The sequence below is a fragment of the Cephus cinctus genome, unplaced genomic scaffold (genome assembly GCF_000341935.2).
Source record: "Cephus cinctus unplaced genomic scaffold, Ccin1 Ccin1_scaffold0123, whole genome shotgun sequence".
Lineage (NCBI taxonomy): Eukaryota > Metazoa > Arthropoda > Insecta > Hymenoptera > Cephidae > Cephus > Cephus cinctus.
In genome coordinates this window covers 11,410-35,379 of record NW_014332857.1, presented here as the reverse complement: position 1 = coordinate 35,379, position 23,970 = coordinate 11,410, and the positions used below count along the sequence as shown (strand labels likewise).

General features: G+C 38.2%; 2 protein-coding genes across 5 annotated transcripts in view; both read right to left on the bottom strand.

Annotated features, from left to right (window-relative positions):
- Window positions 1-15,999, bottom strand: part of LOC107274996 (nuclear factor of activated T-cells 5) — a 31,796-nt gene extending 15,797 nt beyond the window's left edge. The window contains exon 1 of one of the 2 annotated variants that reach the window (XM_015754680.2): window positions 15,785-15,999. In XM_015754680.2, coding sequence (XP_015610166.1) covers window positions 15,785-15,857 — 73 coding nt within the window. In that variant the 5' untranslated portion in view covers window positions 15,858-15,999. The remainder of the gene's footprint in view (window positions 1-15,784) is intronic. The other variant, XM_015754681.2, reaches the window with a different exon arrangement.
- Window positions 16,000-17,432: 1,433 nt separating this feature from the next.
- Window positions 17,433-23,970, bottom strand: part of LOC107274998 (calponin homology domain-containing protein DDB_G0272472) — an 11,897-nt gene continuing 5,359 nt past the window's right edge. Inside the window, exons 2-7 of one of the 3 annotated variants that reach the window (XM_015754682.1) lie at window positions 22,448-22,537; window positions 21,288-21,643; window positions 21,070-21,210; window positions 20,864-21,004; window positions 20,564-20,728; window positions 17,433-20,138 (exon numbers count right to left, since the gene is read on the bottom strand). In XM_015754682.1, the coding sequence (XP_015610168.1) occupies window positions 20,025-20,138; window positions 20,564-20,728; window positions 20,864-21,004; window positions 21,070-21,210; window positions 21,288-21,643; window positions 22,448-22,537 (1,007 nt within the window). In that variant the 3' untranslated portion in view covers window positions 17,433-20,024. The remainder of the gene's footprint in view (window positions 20,139-20,563; window positions 20,729-20,863; window positions 21,005-21,069; window positions 21,211-21,287; window positions 21,644-22,447; window positions 22,538-23,970) is intronic. The other 2 variants (XM_015754683.2, XM_015754684.2) reach the window with 2 other exon arrangements.

Below are 23,970 nucleotides of genomic sequence, written 5' to 3'. Positions count from 1 at the left end.
GGTAGGGGGGGAGGGGGAGGGACAGGGGAGTGGTCCTAGGGTCAGATGAGATTACGGGAGAACGTTGGCGTCCGAGTACATGTCTCGTAATTAATTAATCATTTGCCTCGGGAATGTTGTGACGACATGAGTATTTATTATTTATTATTCATTGTTGTTATTATTATTATCATCATCGTCATCATTATCGAGATATTGTAAACAGGCGCTTGAAATTGTTCAATGACAGTAGATCCCACTTTTCGAGGATTACGAAAACAAGAGAAACTTCGAAGATAAGACCCAAAAAAATTACGACGGTTAATTGGCCCACGTTACATATACGTGATGACCACCTTAGCTGGTCCATAGGACGTTGTCAGCCATGACAGGCGAGAACGCATATGAGGATAATCACGCGATGAAGTATACTCCATACGTATAGGCATAATGTTTTCCGGTCATATGAATCAGCGTGACGGATGAAAATGTACGAGCAGCGTATGAATTGAGATACGGTTGATATTCCTGGGATCAGAGTCAACGAGCGAGAAGAAGTCGGCGCGGGAAAGTTTACTGGAATTGAAAACTATACGAGTGCCGGAGTTCTTATTGATAATCGGAATTCGATCCTTAGAACATTGGGATTGACTATCTTCCGGGAAGGATAGCGGAAACCGTGTTACAAGGTGAACGGGTGGCGATACGATATAACCCGTTGACGAATCATCAATCGTTATTATTTTAAAATATACATGCGTATATCGAGTAATATATTCCACAAGGGTGTGTGTTTATACGTGGTTTAAAGTGAATGTGGATCCTCGGGTTGAGAGACCCTGGCTAATATTATTAGATAATTACATGTGGCATAATCAATTAGCGTACAGGCAACGTGGGATAATTTAAATGGTTAACTGTGACGTCATCGAACGTGACGTTACCACCTTACAACAGCATCTATAGATTCTACGATGTAGAATTTCTTGATATAATTGCTGATATAACGCTGATATATGTACATGTAACAGCGGTATATTGATCTAGATCAGTAAGCGCGAATTGATCACAAATATCGAATAGCTCGCTATCTAGGAAGAGCAGCAAAAGTATATCCGAGGATCGATTGTTCATCGGTATACGAGAAACGATGACTCGCTGTTTAGCCTCGATAATGATATCGGAATAAACAAACTGGAGGAATCATTCGTGTGAAAAACCTGACAATCGTAAAGCGTCGTGTTCGTCGTATCGACATACCTAAGTGAGGTTACGCATGTGCAAGATGCATAAGAACGGTCTAAAGGTCTGACCGTGAAAGGAGATACACGACCATTGCAAATTATGATCCTGACAAGTGAATCCGAAGGCCAAAGTAGAATTTCGCATACACGAGAGCAAGAGGCGTATTAGCGATGTAGAAAGTGCACCGGATAGAAGGAACGATGAAAACAGTATTTGAACGAAAACAAAAATAATAAAAAAACTAAAGAAAAATATTTATCCCAATTTTCTTTTTTTGGAATTTGCCCGTTCGCCCTGCGCTTGACGTCATCGAACGTCATAATGTTACGAATGGTCAAGATGGATGGTAAAGATAGGATGAAAGAGTGAGAGGAGGGGAGGGGGGAGAGTATCGGGAGGGTGAGGTAGGACGGTACAGTGCATCACAAGAGTGACTCAGCTAGTGCATCGTGCAATGCAGAACAATACGAAGAGTGCAGGGACGTCATGGAACTTCAGGCGCCCCGTTGACCTTCCTTGTAAATCGATAGAGAAATCAATTTTTACTGGATTATACCGGTCGGTCCTGTTTATTAATATTAATTCGGCGCCTGCCTCTCTGCGTAGCCAGTTCGATCGAACGTGCATTAAACATTCGTCCATATAATATATACCGTTTCGCCCTCTCGTCTCGTTCGTTACGATTATACTTGGAGCTTATGTGTAATATGCATATGCGCGTACACATAACACGAGTCCGTCCGGTGCCTCTCACGCCTCGTTTAACGTAAATCTCTTTTACGCGTGGACAATGACCCGACGCCGCTTATTTATCATCGCTATTACACACTCTTTAAACATCGGCTAACTGTTATTCGGTAGTCAGTCCCATCCAGCCCCATTCGACCCTCCGTAATAACAGTAAAAGGACCCAGTGACTTTAGGAATCGCGCAAATGTCCGTACAAGTGACTCAAGCGTTATTACAGGATAAAAAGGTAAATAAATAAAAGACAAATCTCATATATATTGTTACGTTAAAATCGGTTCTGGATTATTCGTGTGCTTTTCTGACAGTTCGAGAACAACGAAGTCTGAGGTCTTACATAAAACGTTCCTTACGAAGTACGCATGCGCATGGTTTTCCGCTAAATATACTTTACTTTTCTATCGGAATATGATTGCGTTGTTTTATGGAAAACCACGTGTGATTTACTAAGAATTGCTTTGGTTGCGAAGTGTCAAAATAAAAAAAGAAGTACAGTGAACTCGTGGACCGAATACGAGCGTAATAAACAGCCCATGTCCGCAGCCGTCATTTTGTATATTTTTTTTTTTTTGTTAAAAGAAAAATAGAAAAATATCTCAAAGCCCCGAAGACACGTGGCGATATTTTCCATGAGTCGTGGATACGCGTTAAGATTAAAAGTGGTAGGTAATTAAGGGCAGCTAATAGGCCTATTGTGATTAGCCGGCAGTGTAATCTCTTCTTCTAAATTGTAGATCGATCTATTTTTTTTTTTTTTTTTTTTTTTTTTTTTGAAATTTTTTTTTTTTTTTTTTCTAAAGTACCTTCTCCTTTTTTTTTACATTATACTTTTTTTTTTTTTTTTTTTTTTTTTTTCATGTGAACTTATTGTTATTGTCTTACTTGATCTATGTAAACAATACTCGTGACGTCTGACATGTGATGACCAAATGAATGGTTGAGCAATGACGTGTATATCTACATAGAGTACCCAATGGTCAATTTGACCCAACGTCTCAAAACCCCTGGGTGTAATATGTACTCTACTTTAGAATTACGAGAAGAAGTCGATTGCTCGTCTATAAACTGTTTGGCGCCCTTTTACTTTATCTCTTTATCTTTCTCTCTCTTTCTCTCTCGTACTGATGTCATGTTCCTCCTCTTCGATTGGTCTTAAGAGCTTAAGAAATGGAAACTTATCGCTAGGTAGATGTCCTATTATCACCGTGGTTCTCACCAACGTCGCCATTGGTGATAGTATACAGCTATGTCGTTACAAAGATAGAAAATTGATTGTAGGTACTCTGTACGAATGACGGTATAATAAAAGACTAAGTCCGTGACTTTGAATTAACATTGAAAAAAAAAAAATCGATAAATCCCACAAGTCCAAAAAAAACTATATATCTACCCCATGCCCAAAGAATACCGTACCAACGCGGGGAGTAAATTGAGGAAAGTAATGTTGAAAAAGATCCGGAAAAAAGTTAATGTTAATGAAACTTCAACGTGAACAAGCGATTTAAGCCTCTTCGTATCGTGAAGCTTGTTAAATATGTATAATATGTATACACGCAATATATACATAGGACAATCATATAGTCGGATTTATTACGAAAATTCTTTCGGTCAGCTTGAACTTTCGAATGTTTACGCAGGTTATCAAAGATCAAGCAGCGCCGTACAAGAAACGATTTGACGCACTGATTTCACGCGCATAGAACTACGAGATGTCAGAATAAATTTGTACTCCGTGAGAAACGAGTAATAAGTAGCCACTTTATACGATCCACGTGCTTCCCGAGAAAGTTACCTACCTTACCTACATATACGCAGCCAACTTATCATCCTATAAGGTTGAGCTCTGTACGTGGATACGATACAAGTATCAGACCTACTTCTTATAGGACAGTGGACAAACAAATTATACCGTGAGCACAGGGGGATGCGTGCGAGTGGCTTCTCGCGTGTTAAACCGAGCAGTTTCCCAATCGTCTGTGAGAATAAGTAAAGGAACAAGAATCTCTTGAGACACCGATAATCGATGATATACAGCCACGTTGGCTTCGCGCTAAGGCGAACAAGCGTCATATTTATATACACAATATTTATAAGCATCTCTGCCGTGCTCTCTGTATCGATCTGTCACGTATCTTTTATCTACGTTTTCATGAAAACTGGAGTAAATGCTGAGAACTACCGTCACCATGGCAAACAGCCTTCCAGCTCAGTGGCCTCAAAAAAAACACTCAAGTTCAAACATTTAATAAAAGTATAGCGCATACAGTACGCATGCTACTCTCTTACTACATTTTTTATTTGGCTATAATATAATATATAAATATACAAGTATTTAATATATGGTTACTAATTTCCTACGTCATTGAAATTCAACGTTACTTTTCTCTCTCTCTCTCTTTCTCACTTGCCCACGTGGAAATAGAAAAGTATGCGAGGTCTGAAAATAGGGTATGGAAAAAATGTTTAGGACGAATCTGGGATACGGAACGGATGCCATATTTTTTTCTAGTGTCACCCAATATCTCCCGTACTCTTATTCAGGTGATACGGTGACGATAATCATCATAGTAATAGGGAAGCACGGGTCAAAGAGGCAGTAAAGAAGATTCCAAGAGTTTTGATTAAAAAGTGATTGAGTCAAAATACAAGATGACTTCGAAATTCGAACAGAAAATGATGACATTCTACCCTATGGAAAATGAACATATTGAATTTTGAAGTTATTCATTTTTATAGATTCTGTATATCTATATGGTGAAAATTGACACTTTTAGATTTCTTATATCTCAAAAACTATACGGTAAATAATATTGAAATTTTGCACAGGCGAAGGTTTTACTATTGTCTGATACGTACAACCTAATTTCATATTTTATCTTGGATTACGTATTATCGTTAAACCTCCTTAACACGAGTACAGAGCGCACGTTTTTGTCCTCCATTTGATAAGCATTGAGTTCGAGTGTCTCGGATACCCCACACGTGGCGGGTTATTTATCTTCAAAAATGTCTCATACTTTTCATGTCAAGACTTTTCTCCATACTTTATCGAACTATCCCCTTCTTTGTTAAATATGTCCCGTATATTAATTGCACCGCTTACGTCCAGCTCTAAATATAAAAATTTTATTTAATTACATCCAAAATAAAAAAATTAATGACCCGGCTGTCAATGTTACATTCTCATAAATACATACGTAGAGAATTTCCACCAATTCCTTTACGTCCAGTGTAATTTTATTATCACATGCGAAATTCACTGCACCTCCACTCCGATCATCGGCATCTATACTTTTGCCTTCTTTTTCATCGACGAATTTTCTTACATGAAATTCCTTCAATTTCACCACGGACAAAGGAATGATTGCACATTATTTTGCGGCTCTCGTTCAATTCTCGATGACACTTTGCAAGATAAAGGGTAATCGTGTCTTGTTTCTTTTACAATGAGCGACTGTGTTCGCAATCATCGCTCCCACTGAAACTGCCTATAGAAACGCGATAGCGTCGTCGAATGATAGTTAATAATCACCAGTCATGGTCATTTATAATCTGAGTTGCACGCGGATATTGAAGATATTAAATTTTCACGTTGTCACCTCAACTATCTTTCAATTATTATTTTATACGCGCCTTGTATACCGCGCGACGATGTATTAAATGTTCTCATTTTTATGCACGACGAGCAAGGTATTTGTAAGTTTTGGCTTTTAAAAAGTATCTTTGTTAGCACCTGTTCCACTTGACAGTGTGTACAGTATCTAAGCTTCTGATCGGTATGTTTACACACAAGGAACGGTTAGGTTATGGAGCCTCGAAGTAGCTTGAGGACACATTATCTATAGGTACATAGAGATCCACCGCGAATCCGAGCGCGTAACGAAGTGTGTTACTCCATATGCTACCTGTGGTATCCAGATAGACTTGCATAATTAAGTACAACGTTCAGCAAGCTTGTGTGTCTTATGAGTGCTCACTTGACAGTGATATCTGCTAAATTATATGATGGCATAAAAATGCGAAATCAATTTTGATTACGCGTGATTCATCGTGCTAATAAAGAGATAAATCTCATTTTTTCTCTACCAAAATACAAGGTAGGTATAGTTTAAATTTACCTCATAGCATGATGGAAAATAATTTTTTTTTTCATACGTCACATATGAACCACACGTGACCTGTCAATAAGAAGTTTTTTTCATCGTTAATATAAATAAAAATAATTTTTTTTTCATACGTCACATATGAACCAAATGTGACCTATCAATAAGAAGTATTTTTCACTGTGCTATGAGGTAAGCCTAAACCATACCTACCTTATATTTTGACAGAGCATAGTCAGATGATCACTCATAAGACCCGCGACCTTGCTGAACGTTCTATTAAATCATACAAGTCTATCTGGCTAGTCACATTTTACAGACTTAAAAGTGCGTTCCTTTTTACATTTTTCACGATACGTGAAAGTTAAACTAGACTTCTAAAGTGTGTAAAAAGTGATTACCAGAAACAACAGGGAATAACACGTACGCTTCGCTATACACTCGAGTTTGCAGTTTACGCGATTTGTTAAAAATCGATTGTCGATCGAGAAGAGGTTAACATTAATAATTTTGTCGAAACGAGGTAAAATGATAATTTCTTATTGCCATTGCGTATATGGGTTCTCCCGATATGTGAAAAATATTTTATCATCAATTACCTTATATGAATTACGGTTATTGTCCCATGCGGATCGGTTCGATGGACTGGTCGTTGGTATAGTCGGAAAGCGGAAAATTTATCCCGAGGGCATTGCTTTGCTAATTGATGCGATAGTTGGCGCGTTAGTTAATTGAACGTACAATGGAAACCAACCATCGGACTTTGTACCGATTTATGATGCAGCTCGCGGGAAACCGAGTTGTCGATCGATACGGTGAAAAGGGATGCCGGCACCCGACATCGATGTGGCTTATATATACAGGGTGTTCGTTATGAAACGCACTGTAGTAACACTGTTACATTCCTTTTCAAATTCTAATGAATACGTGTATTTTCATTTTTTATTTCATATATCAAAATTTCGAGATAATGAAGGTTGAAGTTGCAGTAATGCGACCAATCAGAGCGCGTTTAAACGGAGCGTAGATGACGTCCAGAGCCAGCCCGCAAGGCCAGCTTACAGTAGACCAATAACACTAAGAGTATCGTCTCTTGTATCTTACTCAATTACATGCAGATAAACAGGGACACAACGACGATACTCTTAGTGTTATTGGCCTAGTGTAAGCAGGCCTCGTGGGCTGACTCGCGACGTCATTTACGCTCCGTGTAAACGCGTTCTGATTGGTCGCGTTACTGCAACTTCAACCTTGATTATCTCGAAATTTTGATATATGAAATAAAAAATGAAAATACACGTATTCTTTAGAATTTGACAAGGATGGCAACGATGTTACAACAGTGCATTTCATAACGAACACCCTGTATATACCACACGCACTAGGCGGCTCTATACTTAAGCACGTCGGGGAAAATAATTCTCATCCAACTGGAGATTCATTATTCACGTCTCGTTCTTATGACAAAACAACGTATGTATACGGCTGCTGGTAACACGTGTCGATCAACGTGTCAGCTGTCTTGGTGCTCTTAATTACGTATACTATAGTAGTTATATACGCTATAGTGACAGACAGCAATTTCTACGTTCTACGGACTCAATTGATTTCTATGAACGTCTTCGAATATTTTCTTTTGCATTTTCGAGATTCTTAAAGAAACCGATATCATGTTTACGTAATGAGTTGGTATGCAAAAACAGACGTCTATAGACGTATACATATTTTGAATACGGTATTAATATAGACAATGGGACGACACGGAGTCCTTTTGCCGTACAAAATTTTTTTCGTTTGAAATTGGTATCGTTTTATGGGTAACCTTGAACTGCCAATAGATAAAAAAAAAAGAAATCTTGTAGGAGCACAATTTACAGACGGTGGTACGAAGCCAGCTGTGTGGAGAAAAAAAAATATGAAGGATCTGGTAATAACGATGTTAATAATGATAAAAGTGTAATGACTGCTTGTCGGATAGGGACGCTTCAAGTAGTTAGCTGTATAAACAGCCTTTAGGTGAAAATTGTTCGATCAGCTGTATCGCGGCTCAAGTGTACATATAGAGTATCGATTAATCATTTAATTCGAGATTGGCCATAATTGTGGCCAGAGATGGTTTCTATTATCTGTCGTAACGTATTTTCTTAACGCGACACCTATAATGAAAATCTGCGAACTAAAATACGTCAGATTCGGCCGTCCACCCTTAGTCCATGCATCCGAGTGCCAAGCGGGCGCCAGCCAAATCTCGTTTCACCGGAAACTAACGAGCCGGTATGACTTGGGAGTTGGGGTGGAACAGTCTCAACTCTGATGAAACGAGAGCTTTGACGGAACCTATCGGAATGGACGATAGCTTAACGGAGCCTGTCGAATTGTGGGGACGCCTAAAATTGAAAAATGCAACCGTAGGTGCGGATCTTTCGGGTTGCCTGAAATCAGCAAACGCAACTACATGCACGAACGGGAGCGAACGATTACGGAAATGCACGATCGTTCCACAATCGGAAATAGTATCGGAAACAAAGAGCAATTGATCGGGAACGTAGCAGGCTGAACCAGAGCTATAAAATCGAAATCCCTTCACCAATTAAAAACTGAAGGTCCTCATCGGAGCTGGTGCAGCTAATCCGTGAGGACTGAGAACTGTATCCAGGGGACACTCAGGTGGGTACTGCACTTCCAGAAAGCACGCAGAAAATCCATGAGAATTTCTGGATATATAGCGAGAGCAACGCGAAAAATACACAAGCGAGAACTTTCTATAGCGTATAGGAAACACAACTAAAAACAATATGAACAGATAGCACGGGAGCCCGAGCCAGCTCGAGGCACCTCGATCGGTGTCCCAAGACAGATTGCTTTGACAATAGTCAAATTTTCCATAAAGTAACAGGAATAAAATAAGAAAATAAAATATATTTAGTTGAAAATCATGCATATTCACTTTTGTAACATATATTTTATTCAATGACATATGGTATGTGCCATACTAGAGACCTCATTGTTTTCGATCTGTCAAAAAAGCACATCGACCTCGTGGACTGACTATACGTATGTAGGATATGTATATCATTAAGGTGGTATTTATACTTTGAAAGTTTTAAAAAAAGATCGTTTTCTTTTTGTGAATGCCGTGAGCGGGATTCGGACCTGCGATCGTCGGGATGTTTGAAGTGAGGTGACACTTCTCACTCAGCCACCAGCTCAATTACTGAATTTTGTTTCGATCAAAAATTATAATCATCACTATTTGTACATACGGAAATAAGTTCTACTGAACTGAATTCTCCTAAAAAATATCCCAATAAATACATAATTTACTAATTCTCATTGAATAACTAAATCTTGTTCTAATCACTTTTTTTTCCTTTATAAATAGCAAAAATGACGCTACTATTGAAGTAGTATTGATTTGTTAAGGAAATATTGGAAGGAATTACAATTCCATTACTAACTTTTTTAACCCGCTGGACCCTTCCGAGATGCAAAATAAACCCCAAAAAGTATAGGATAGGAGCATAATTTTATTAGTTACTACATATACTATTAAATATAATATAAATACTATATCATCAGTTAATGTTGCTCATGTTGATCATAATAAATGAAGCAAAACATAAAGTATTATTTACATAATACAATAGTAATTAAAACTATGCCTCAAGTGTCAAATATTGAATTGTTCTTGTTCCGTTTACTAAAATTGTCGTTCTTCTAATTATTACACCGCAGTGAAAAAATATAACGTAACACATATAGTCGTATGATCAAAATATCGGTTGCTTGTACCATGGATATGGAGTAATTAACTATAAATACAATACTAAACTAAAATAAATTCAATTGACAATATTTTAGCATACCATATAGTATATACCATATTATAATAAATTTTTCTCTGAGTGCACCGCGCCTGTAAACTAGTATAAATTATTAAGAAAAAAAATACTTCCTTGAGAAAGACGAAAGTCCCCGTTTTATATCCGAATTGGCCGAATTAACGTTAAGTGTGATAAATTGAATATTACGCATGAAAACGTTACGAAATACTTTAAGCGCCGTTTCCTCAATACTACAATTTTTCAAATTGGCTGCCATTAGATCTCAAGAACTTGAATTTTTTCGGGCACCTTCGATACACCTGTCGCTATGGCCCTTACCAAAATGAGGTCAAAAAAGAAATATTTTGTATAGCCCTGGCTAATGTCATAAAGACATAACGAAATGTCAATTATTATTTTTTCAAAATACCATTATCTCAATTCTGACTTGTATTTACAAATTTTTTTACGAGCTTCAACCCTATCGTTCTAGATTAAAAATTAATCGAAATTCGTTGTGTCAGCTAAATAAATCATTTGCAATCATGACAGCCAGTAATGAATTTTTTTTCAATCCAAAAAAATTCAAATTTCATTCAAAAAAATTGTAAACAGCCAAAAGCTAAATAAATATGTAAAGTGCCATTAAAAAATATTCAGGAGATTTATTGTAAGTAATACCTAAAAAATCACCTATAAACTTTGAGGAAATGAGAAAGACGGATGACAATATGTGGATCTGCGAATAATAAATGTAACGAATGCAAAGAGGGAACAAACGGAGAAAATCAACGGACGTCTCCAACGTGTAAATGAATAATTAAGCAACGCAAGAGAGATGGAAGCATCGATAGAGATCATCCCAACGAGATACAACTGCACAAGAATAATGCACTTGAAATTGCAGGAGACATGATAAAAAAAAATAAAAAATAAAAATAAAAAAAAGATCCCCGAAGGGACGAACATCTATCACGTGTAAATGAACGTAGTATTGGCTAGGTGTAATATATGCCGAAAGTTAAAGAAAGGGGTGCAAAGAGATGCCGATAAAATAATTGAAATTAATTTTTTTCTCGTACGCGAGAGATATACAATTTTCCATAGAGTGAAGATCGTTTTGCGACGTCCGCTAAGAGGAGTAAGCCAGACGAACATTAAGAACTTTTGAATTTGCACCTTTCCGATCTCGAGTAGAATATAAATTACGAAAACGTGTAATTGTACGACGGACGCGACTATGACAATAGCGACAGGACTGAATGAGACAGTGACGGGGGGTCGTCGTGGCGCCAGGCATCCCTCTGTGGTTAGACAGGGGTTGTAACGAGATTAATATACAAGGTGTTTTAGCGAGTATTTCTGTGCAACTATTCTTGGCATGAAAAGTGACGTCACTGGCGCGAACAGTTACAAAATTCTCAAGTTATAGAGACAGCCAGACAAGATGGCGCCGATGACGACGGAACAAACTTTTATCTGGAATTTCAACAGTAAGTCTGCACTTTGTTAATTTATAGAGAGCTAGTTGGGGGGGGGGGAGGTTAAGTTATAACCACAAGGCCAATTTCCACCCTCGTGCCAAAAAGCACAGTTATTTAGGTGTCGGTGCAGAGTTCAATGAACCCCATTTCCAATGCCGCCGGACTCCACGAAAAATCGATGCTTCCATGGCAGACTATTGACTGACCAAAAATAAAATGCGAATGGTAAAGTTGAACATGGCTGGTCCTCGACGAAAATCATCCTCGTAGTTGGATAGCAGAACATTTTTTAATAAACCACATGTAAACACGGTCCAATTAGGCGCTGCAATGCGGAAGCGAAGAATAAGCAGCGTGACGAAATTGTTAACGCCTCTTCGATAAGGGACCCGAGATCAGTAGCCTCGGAGTCGAATTAAAGGCGACGTTCACACCGCGCGAAAACGAAGGTACGTCACGCTTTAAAAAGGTGATCCACAATAAATAGTTAACATTGTTGTTGATTGGCAGTGATTGACTCTACATTGTAAAGGCCTTGAGACATTTAATGGACAATGCCAGAGTCACGTCCATCTTGTTCCCAGAGTTTAAGCAGGAGCCGGTGACACGAGAGTTAGCAGGAGGAAAACAGAAACAGCACAGGGCCGTATGCCGAGACCTAAGAATGTAGACCAAGTCCAAGAAGTCAGCAAGAGGATGAAAAAAAAAAGCTTCAGGAATAAAAGCAAACGAGAATTCAGTCGGTCATTAATCAATTATCCGACATAATATTCTCATGAACATCCTAACAGAAATAGTAAAATAAAAACTACATACAGTTACAATAGACTGTCGATACGTAAGCTTATTTACAATTGAGCGACAAAAGTATTTTTTCGCAAGCTGTTACGCAAGCATACACGTGCCCAGATACTGTGCATCCGTAGCCATAACTCTTAGCTCGAATAAAGAATAAAGAAGCCTGAAGCGTCAAGAAGAAATTTGTATGCTTGAAAATATTAAGTAGTAAAATATAATTATAGCACTTCTCGTAGAGAGGCATCTTAGAGGATGAGGAGAGAAAATCGATTTTATGCGTTCCAGGTTGAAGGCATCGATCCGTGTCTTTATCGTCATGGCAACAAATGTACCTATACAATTACCTACTGGTAACGCGAGCTACGCATCCATCGATGCTCTGTAAATAGGATATATGTGGGATAAATGTATGCACCCTCTGCACTAATAATAATTCGTCATAAGAATGGCGTCTGTCTGACCTCTTATTTAGGAACTGATAATACATTCCGCGTGTACATACAAATCCAGACAACTTTCGCGCCAAAGAATATGATAAAACCATATTGAAAATTCATAGCAAATATGCCAACGACTGTTTCAGAGAGGTTTCGATTGACTATAGAAATATTGACGAATCATGTTAAATTAAATGATAGCTGACAAATTCAACCGATCAAGAAGCTCGAGTCGAGTGTCGCGCCAAGTACAATCAACAGGCGATACAGGCGATACAGGCGATAGAGGCGATACAGGCAAGCGACCGACCGAGACTATACCCGAACGTATTGTAGCTGCATCATTATTATGTCTACTAGATGTCCAGCAGTTAGAGCTTCAGAAGTTTCCGAGAGCAAAGTATGGACGGATCGCGCATTTTCCATACAGGATCTTATTGGATATTTCGTTTCACAGTTTGCCAGACATTTTAGAAGTCATTAGATAAGTCATGATAATAAGTTGATGATCGCGTGCTGGCCGAGCAGCGTCAAATCGTGCAACGTGATTTCTGCTTGGAAGAAGCACGCGGCATGATAATAATATTTCTCATAGAGTAAAATGTCAATAATAAAACGCGCTGTGATAACTCGAAGTCTCAGCGTCAACAAGTGAGCGCGAGTTTTGTAATGGATAGAGAGAAAAGAGAAGTAGAAGAGGCTGCGAGATGAATGACTGAAGTTCAGATCAATTTATCATTGCCAACCGATCCCTTATAAATAACAATGGCGGTCTGAGCTACGACTTCAAGACCCAGGCACGAGTTACGAGGTCTGATTGAAGTAACGAAAAGCTTCCGCGTCAAAGTTTGTAACTAAAGTAGGTACGTGTTGTTAGAGTTGTTTCTGAACAATATGTTGGCTGATATGAAATCTTGAAAAATTTTATATCGGAATTGGTCTAACAATGGATTCATTGTTTACGTCACTGTTATGCGCATATTTCAATCAAACGTAGGTATAATTTTCGTTTGAAATTTATAGCCGATTTGCAATAAGTTACGAAATATGGATACGATACCGACCAGCGTTGCCAGATGGTAGAGTTTATCCCACATGTCGGAACTTCCTTGCGCATGCGCAGTTCACTGTCCCATCACTGAGCCGCCATATTCGTATTACTGTATTGGCTTTTCTCGGTATTAGAATTTAAGGCTTCCAACTTTCTATACAAATTATCACTGCTGTGTAATTGCATGTGATTGGATCCAACCCTAAATGTGGAAGAATTTATGGAATTTCGAAAGCGAAATAGGAATTGGCTAATTGAATTGAGACACTGGTTATTCAGTACATTTTTTTTTTCTTAGTTTTCACATCACTAAAAATTTACAATATAGTCTCTGCTTGTGCATTTGAATACGGAAAAGAGAGAACCGATCGAAGTGGCACCTCGAAAATTGGAAACATTTGTTCTTAAATGATTAAATGCTTTGTGTATTACTGACAAAAATAATGTTATATGTACCGTGCACATTGATTTCAATCTCAAATGTTATGTCATGTTATATTCGCTAGGTAGGATTGTATACACAAATGGCCTGCATGAACCTAGCAGAACATTTTTTTTAATTGATCAATAAAGAAACAACTTCTATTTCCATCTGACATACTGCTTTAGTTTTTGATAAATTTTAACTCTAGTTTTATTAATTAAAAAAAAAAAGTCGCAACCCCAAAAACTGAGATACTAATTTTCGTGACGTTAAAATACTAGAAATTGACCAGGAATTTCGCGAGAAATTAAGGTTATCGGATGCTGATAAAACTTGGTGTTTTAAAGTTTCTGAAATCGCTGAGCCAGAGTCTAATCTGAGCTTTTTAATATATCAAAACGTCAAATCTAATGTGTCGGACGAAAAAAAAAAATTGTTGGTTGCTTTCCCAGATGATATTCTGTGTTGTTATTGCAAATGATGTGCATATGTGAGCTAATGTCAGGGTCAGAACAATTGATTCGTAATAATAAAATTGTTGTAATTTTTGTAAGCCACAGTTCTGTTAGAAAAGAATCTTAAACATTTCTTTTCTTACGCTCATCAGCATCTTGTACTTGTTTTCAAATTAGCATTAGGGATATATGTATTTCGAGACTGCTGGGAACTTTAGAAAAAAAAACTTCGAAGAAATTAGCATGTCACATTTGCATGGGCGTATGAAATGCTGGCGGAACTACGAGGAACAATGGTTCAAAACAGTTGTTTTTTACATGGAACTATGGCTAAAATACATAGTATTCCGTAAAACTCTTCGAGAATCGTTGGGAACTCTGGAACAAAACTTAGAAATCGTCAGCATCTCTGTTTGTGCTCACGAATATAAGAAACTACAGAACTATGATTGATGCAAAAAGAACTTGCTTCTTATAAATTAAAAAGAAACATTACATCCAACCAAATTACCCTCTTCTCCGTAGTCGTATAAAATTTATATATATGCTAGGTTGACAGAGGCCTACGAAGGATACATTCTAAAATTCACTACCAATTCTACAAGTATCGCAGCGTTCCTGTTTACCTACGTTCGACTGAGTGTTACACAACCATGCTCGTACTACTGACAGTGAATTTCGGATCATACACCAAGTTATAACAACATAACCTAACCTAACCTAACAAGTATGACTTTCATAGAATGAACAGATTGCAATGACTTTAGGTAACAATAACAGAACGATCATTTGATTACTAAAAAGTGAATATTGCGAAATGGTTCGCTGAAAGCTGTCCTTGAATTTTGTTAGATAGTTTCAATTCAAGACACGTAATGCTCAGTTTAGCATCAGAGTCTCAGACGGCGACATGGTTATTTATTTACATGTAGAATGATAAAAATGGCACTGGTAATAGAAGCAACAGCAAAATAAAAACAAGCATAGAATGTTCTTTGATAACGACTATAATCGTGCAGCAATATCAAAACGAATAGACAAGACTAAAAAAACATCTTGACTCCTGGACTTGGGAATCGTAGAAGAGCGTGAAACATACTACGGCCATATTGTGTTGATATTGTCGATGCGAAGGCAGCTGAGCTAAAGGCGACTGGCCTAAACTCAGCAGGGCTATCTCGTCGACTGCTAGGCGAACCATTTCGAATATCCCAGTCATATCAGGGCTTCCACTTACCGGCGGTGACTTTGGCCCTTTTCCCATGATGCCTCCGGTCCTTCTTCCTCGACGTATGGGCCTTCAATAGCATCTTACACGGGTTTCGACACAATTTTTCGCGCGAGCTACACGACAGCTATACATTATTATTCACCAGTACGGCAGCCATTTGCCCTCTGCCTGCTATACTATAAAGCCTCCTCGGCGTTTCGTTCAGCCTTTGGCTTACGGCCATTCTGGCCACTCCTGACGTCACTATATTCAGGGACGTATAAAGAGCGTCCCTCCTAAGCAGTCTTTTCTCTCTCATATTTCTCTTATGTAATATAACTTTAAACCAACGAATCCTCTTCATGACGTATAGTAATTCTTGTCAATTATAAAATAATTCACTGTGAGACACCGTCACGGGATTATCCAATCTTCAATATACGGCTTTTCTTTTACTCAAGGTACGGGGCTCCCTCGTGATCGACAAATGGAAACCGACTATCTGAAAAGCTGACTCTACTTTACCAACAATCCCTCAATCGGTAACATGGATTTATCCGTTTGCAGAAAATTCATCACAATAAATTCTCGTAGTGATAACTATATTCTACTTTCGCTAGTACGATTGAATACGTCAGATTAATTAATATAATGATTAAGTCAATTAACGTCGTAGGACAAAGTAAATTGCAATTATATCTTGTTACTACCGACTCTCCAGAATCACGTGAATTTTTCACGACACATGCGCAACACAGCCAAATGCGTACATCGGGTATCGTAAAGGAAAAATAATTGAAAATAAAAAAGTACTCATTAGGATTAAGTATCACGCTAAATTACTACACAAACTAACCTGTAATTAGTGTACTGGATCCTAACGAACCCCATCACGTATAATATTTTCCTTTTGAAATACTGGCGTTGAAGAACGTTGGAATGATCGTTCACACTTTACAACTAAAACAAATTCAAAGCAGCCACCCGAGACTTACTCTCATCAGGAAGTCTAAGTACTCTTCAAAAGTTTCTACATACGTAACAATCCTACCATATCAGACACACATATGTTAGAAATGCTGGAAATTAATAAATACGTATAATATTGTAATTAATTTTCAGATAATTCGTAGTATTCTTATAACACGGATTCAATTATCATCTCATAAGGTCGATCCGATTGCTGACCTATATTTTTGCGTAAGTTTCACGACCTTCTCAACGTGGGTTAATCAATTTTCCGACGTAGAAACAGTGCAATTCGTTTAGGAAACCGGTTCCCTTTATGGAAAACGACAACTGACGTTATTGAGATTGTTTTTGCTTGAGCCAATTTTATTGCGGGATATTCCGAAATGGAGGTTAAAAAAAAGAAATAACAAAAAACGTGTTCAACAGTCATAAGGTGGTAAACACTGAATCACGAAGAGCATTGGGCCAATGCGACATTGCTCTGTAATATTGGAATGATTCCCAGCTGAGTAATTTACTTTTTTTTTGTAACGAATTTAAACGATGCTGGCTTTGATTACTGTTGTGGTTGAAAAATTGCGAATGTGCAAGATTAAGCACGGGTTGGACATGCGAAAAGATAGATGAAAAATGATCCAGCGGCTTCCGAAGGTTTTCAAAATTGTGATCTGATGGATGTTTATCTAAATCAAATGCATTCACCTCTTTTTTTTATACGAACGTGTATTTATTTGCATTTACTTTCCCGCAATAAACTGTTCGAATCATTTCGATTACTCTGTTCCACTAAGACAATACCAAAGCTCACGAGAAACCATACGTACAATGCAACCATATATGATCATCATCATTTATCATCATTGCGTGAAAATCTGTATAAACGTACGTATACATATATCTATATATATATATGAACATATGTATAGGTCGTGTGGAAACGTAAAGCGAGAAGAGACAATAATTAATTACATACTTCCGGCACCTATATAATAATTATACGAGATACGTTTTGCAAAAGATCACAACAATTATGCAAAAATAGACATTATCCGATACATATCGCAATTTCAAGAAAAGTCACACACACGTGCCTCAAACGCCTCCAAGATACTCGGTTATTGTAGGTATAATTTAAATAATTACGATCGATTATGCTCACATCTTTTAGCCACGGTTGATCGAATCACGAATAAAGAAATAACGATAATTCGATCGCATAATCCAACCGTAAAATGAAAACGCTAGGGAGCTCGCGCGCTACCATTTTTGATCGTCATAAAATTTCTATTTCATACTAGCATCCATCCACTTTTCCTTCCCCATCGGCATTCTCTCCGTTACTTAATTTCATTTATCTCTTTTTTGCCAGTAGCCATGTAATTTTTCATCAGTTTCCCCACAGTATTACTCTTGCATCTTTGATCATTGTTTTTTTTTTCAATACGTTTACGTTTAGCCTGAATGTCTAAGATCTCCTTGTGATAATAATCAGCAGCTTCACTGATACGTCATTGTTGCTTCATCATCCCTACGTTTTTACACGACGCGACCGTAACTAGAGCCAAAGATCTTTTTCTTTCATGGCCACTGAATTAACGTACAGATTTCATTGAAACCATGGAAAATAAAATATCGCACAGATCCTCATGCGTTCTTTCTCTGGTTGGGAATGATTCTCTATTCTTTTGCTCTCTTTCTCTTTTTTTGTAGTCACGGTGTGGCGATTCGAGCACAAAACGTATCAGAATTCTCTCATAGATATAACTAGACATATCAACAAATATTGAAGTCATCATAAAAGCATCGTATTATCATATATAATTAGACTACATATTCGTACCTTTTTTCTCAGTTAGCGCAGTATTATTACAATGATCGAGTACAAAATGGTTTCAAAGTTCTCAAGCCTAGTATAAAGCACTATATAATATTTATATTCATATGTGTACATATATACGTGTATATATATATGTATATATATATAGCACATACCATATGCTGTGCCATGTGTGTATGCTGCATACTCAGTGAACACTGATATGACATATAAACAAATATATATATTCACTCATATACATACACATTCATATTATCGTGTTACTTGTCTCTTAAGATCTAATTGTAGCGGTAAGTAAACTATCCTTTACGCTATCGAATCGAACAGTAGCGCCGCGGAGAAATTGTGCAATAGCCGAGACCGATGATATAAAAAGTAAAATAAAAATAAGAATAGTCGATCGGTCCCGAAACAAGAATTTACTTTATCGCCCGATGAAAGATCACCCATGACCAATCCTCCGCGAATCTCCTGGATTCATTCGAGTCCCCCCGCCGTTAAAAATTCTCACCCCCAAAGCCGACATCACAATAGACTAATCATAGAGATAATGATATCACGGTTACCAAGAGAAAAAAATAAAAATAAAACCTTGATGACAATACAAAAAATAGTCTTCGATAAAACTGCGTGAAAAGTTATACATATTACAAAACAAAAAACGAATTCAGTAGTAATAATAGTAGTGTTTGAATGAGAAGAATCGATGCTCAAACACTTTACATCATAAACATAAAAATCACGCTTGATCCCCCTCTCAAAAAAAAACCGTTCAGTGAGATATCGTTACCAGCAACGCATTTCCTTTTTTACTTCTATTATGACTCGCAAAAAGCAAAATTAACGATGTATCGAGACCTTCAACGGCTCTCGTGACATCGTTATTCTAAAATAAGTCGCGTGGATCTGTAATTTGAGTATCAAGAACGAGGATGAACGTTCGGCAGTGCGTTTTCCGATCGCATCATGTAAAGTCTTCTGTGCAAAGAGAACGTTACGAGAAGGCAGTATGTACGTGTATGATTATTTTAGTGAATCTTTCATATATTATAATTAGTTTTCCTTATTGTACTTCTTCGCGAACGTACATCTTCTCGCAAGGCAGAAACTTAATGGCAAGCACGAAATTCCATTTATCATAACGTAGTGACTTCTTCCCACCTCTCTGTCTAAATACAACTCCGCTTTACCCCATAAGTCTAGACAATCCGTTCCAAGATTTTGTTTCTTTTGAGAAGCCGTTTTTGGAGTCCTTCATCTTATTGAAGAAAAATAAAAAGGAAAGCGAACCACGCGACCCGAGGTGGTAACACCAAAAGCCGTTTTCTATCGCAAGAAATTCGTAACGCACGACGTACGTAACGCCTTACACTAATCCCTGGACGCTGCGACCAAAGTTAAGTGTAAGAAGATCGAGAGATTATTTTTTTTTTTTTAGATGGACTTGCTGATAGCAGCTTAGCCTGAGCTGGCAGTCTCGTTCTCCACTGGCAATGCGGTTTGCTCCTCGGACTTTATTTCCTGGCTGGCCAGGGCTGCTTTGTTCTGTCTCACAATCTCGGCGCGTCTCTCCTGCAAAGACGGAAGAAAATAATATATATACAATCACAATGATACAAGGAGAATCTCTGAGGAAGTAGCACATGTATCTACGTGTAACATAGGTAGGCTGCAAAGAAATTGTGATTGCACGTTATACAATTAGGACGCCTAGCAGCATTCTATGAGTACGTAGACAGAACACGGCAAAGTAAAAAATAAAGCTAAGGAATAATCTACAAAATATATAAATAACTATACAGCTATAGCAGATCTTGCGTAGTTTTCTTTTTCCTGCGTAAAAAAAGAAGATAAGATAGTCGTTTAATGGAACAGAAGCCGGGAACAATTTCTACAGTGGCAAGAGGGTGACACGTAAAACTGAAATATCGGCTATTGCCAAAGAAAATAAACTGAAGTACAGTAAAACCGTTAGGTAAAATTGAATATTGCATTACATGCTGGCGAATAGCCTGCACGCGACGCTGAATCTCCCGCTGTCGGTTCAGTTCGGCAGTGGTCACCCTCATGTCGAACTCGCGTTTTTTCGCTTCGAGCTCCTTCATGGCGCACACATCCGCCATCTCGCGCATCTTCGCAGCTTTCGCTATCTTCACCGTGTTCTAAACCAGTTATGTTAAATACGTTTAACGGGATGCTGATCACATAGAATTTAGTCGATCGTAATGGAGATTGTGTTCATGTTCCTCCAAGGGTTAACTACACTATGAGAGATACTGAGGTTCTCGATGACTTACGTGGTTACGGAGCTTTTCCTTTTGCTCACGTTCAATGGTCTCGCGACGTTCACGAGCCTGGTCCAATTTACCCTGGATTTGGGTCTCCAGCTGTTGGACACGTTCGGTCATACCGCTACGTACGCGAGCTACTTGTTCTTCCTGTAATTCATGACAAATATTAATTAGAATCCTTCACAATAGTATGATATCTTAAGCAGACATACGTGTTCCTTGAGACGATCCAGCATTTTTTTGATGTTCTCATCGCGCTGAGCAGCTGCAGTCTTCAGCTTCTCTTCCACAGCGCTACGTACTTCTTCAGTCTGCTGCTCCAGACTTAGACGAGTCTTCTCAACACTTTCCAGCTATATATATAAAAAAAGGAGGATCGTCAGTTATTGGAAATTTTGCGAAAAATTTTATCAATGTACATTCTACTCACGTGTTCCTTCAGCTTTCCTTTGAGCTCAGCAATGTGAGCCTCTCGCTTCTCCTCAGTGTTATTCATCTTGGCATCCAAAGACTCACGAGTAGCTGTTATGAAAGCCACGCTGAGAAGATCCTTCTTACGTGAAACCTCCTCAATCTTGCTGAGCTTAGCAGCAAGAGCAGCAAGCTTGTGAGCTTCCAGAGAAAGTCTTCTCTCTTCAGCCGCCCTGAGCTTATCTTCAATAGCTGATTGTTGGGTAGGACTTGGCTGGGGTGGCGACGGTGCCCTCTTAGGCACGGTAGGTTCAGCAAGAATAACTTCATAGCAGAGTCCACCCTTTGATTTCTCCTGGCATCGAATTTCCGTCGCTAAGCAATTTATAGATATATTATATACCAATATTTCATTAATTACAGAATAATCGAAGTCTAATCAGGCATAATGAATCCTTCTAATGGAACCAATTAGCATGATACAAGTACTCGTAGGCAGCGTGTAGAATATTAAATCGATTACGTCTCTTATCAATCTAATTAATTATTTCTCTATACCATATCCTGGACCATTCTAACAGTAGTACGGTAATCAGTCTCCATAAAGTTTCTCCTATAATCCACGAAATAGGAAACTAACCGTGAGTGCAACGGGAAGAGTATGACTCAGATTCGCGAGAAGGAAGGATCGATCTGTCCACGGGACGATTGTCTCTAGGCGCCGCGACGTCTAGCGTCGGCACACGCACCGCATCGGCTTCTACCCCTCGCTCAACCATTCCCACCCCTCGGAACACCCTCACCCTGAGCTACCAACCCCGTACGCTCAGTACTTTTATTTTCCATCGCCAATCTGCTACCATTCACATTTATTATTCACTATAGTAATATATCACTAGCAGATATCGTAGGTTAATGCACTGTACATTGGTATACGGATACATTATATGCATTGGGAATCTGGCATTAGTTCAACAGTGATATACGAATTTATCGTCCGTGAAATTGAACCAATATGAAATGGGTAGGACATTACGAAAAAAGCATTATTTGAAAAAGCTTTAGCGAGGTTGTCTTATTTCGAAATTTTTCTAATTTGCTTTTATCGAGTAATTAATAGTAACGTCTCTTTTTTTTTACTTCTTTTGATTACTCATCCCAGACTTTTTTTATACTCACTGATGAATTTCACTTTTTTCGGCTGTTTAGTTCGCGGCTTCCCCTTACCGCTGGGCTTCTTCATGGGTGCCATGCCTCTCCTTTGCGCCGCTTCAGAAACAAGACTTAATCAGTAGTAATTGTCGAGGGTAATTAATACTCAAAATTATTAAGGTTAGGATGGCTGATTAGGAAATCTTAAGGAGTCGAGGACTAGACCGCGTTTTAATTATTGAAAAATCGATGTGACTTCCTATACGAGTAGCCAAAGGTGTCTACAGCTGTAGTGGCCATCTTGGGCCGCACCCTTGCATTGCAGAATCATACCGGCTCATAGTAGGTACACGTGCTAAATTACTAAACGGAATTACAACTTCCCCACCCTTTCAACAAAAATCTTTAACCCTTGAATGGTAAGTGTAACGCGTTGGGAACCACTCAGGGGTGTATCGATCGGTCATTAAGCCGGACAAGAACATATAAAGAAAAATCGAGGTCGCTTATTTTTCATTTGGATGCCCAAGGAGGGTCAAATATATTAATTTAAAAAAAAAAGAAAATTTTGCTACTGTGATAAATATTAAGTAAATTTCTGATCACGTTATGCTTGATAGTATTGATAAGAAATGACATCCAACTTGGTTCACGACTTATTGATCGTCGCGAAGAACTCGTGAAATTGTATTTAAACTTCAAGGGGGCAACGTAACATTATCCCAAATTGTCCCAGGAGGTACCGATGACTTAGCTGCCTGAGAAATTGATCCAACTGCAGGTACCCAGGAATAATACGATACTAGTCTCTATCGATCAGTTGAGACTGCGGTAAAAATGTAAACGAGAATTCTGTGCGACCATGGCGAGTATGGAACGTCCAAGTCGAAGGTTACTTTTAATTTGAAATAAAAAATCGCAATAAGACTGTGAAAACATTGGACAATTAGATGGAATACAATTTTTTAAATAATTTCTCATAATCAAAGTACCTAGAAGAAAGAGAGAAAGAGAGAGAGAGAGAGAGAGAGAAAGAGAGAGACGATTCGTGATTGAAGCTAATGTTAATATCACGAGAGGTATAAAAAATCAATTTCTAATGGGGAGGAAAAGAAAAAAAATCTAAAAATATTCAAATACACCGAAAATACTGTCAGTTGCTCGGCATTGCGGTTCGTAAATTTGATTAACGATTACTATGGCGGGGACGATAAAAGATTCCGGTAGCTTCGATCGTCGCTATAAATGGGTGAAGGATCGGTTGTGACTTTTATATTTCACGAACTTATTTTCATTCAAGCAATCAGTTATGTGCTCTGATTTTCCTATTGGTAAGTATAAAATATTTCATTACAAACGTGATTTAAATGGTAAAAAATGTACATTGAAGAAGGATGATGCAAAGAGGATTCAGGCAATTTTTTTCAGCTCGACGCGCTTCAAGCAGTCGCAAACAAATAGATATTATTAGATATCCGGCTTAAGGCAATTGCGAAACGGATATTGGTTTTGCTTCGGTAATTTTTTCCTCTGTCTCTCTCCCCCCCCCC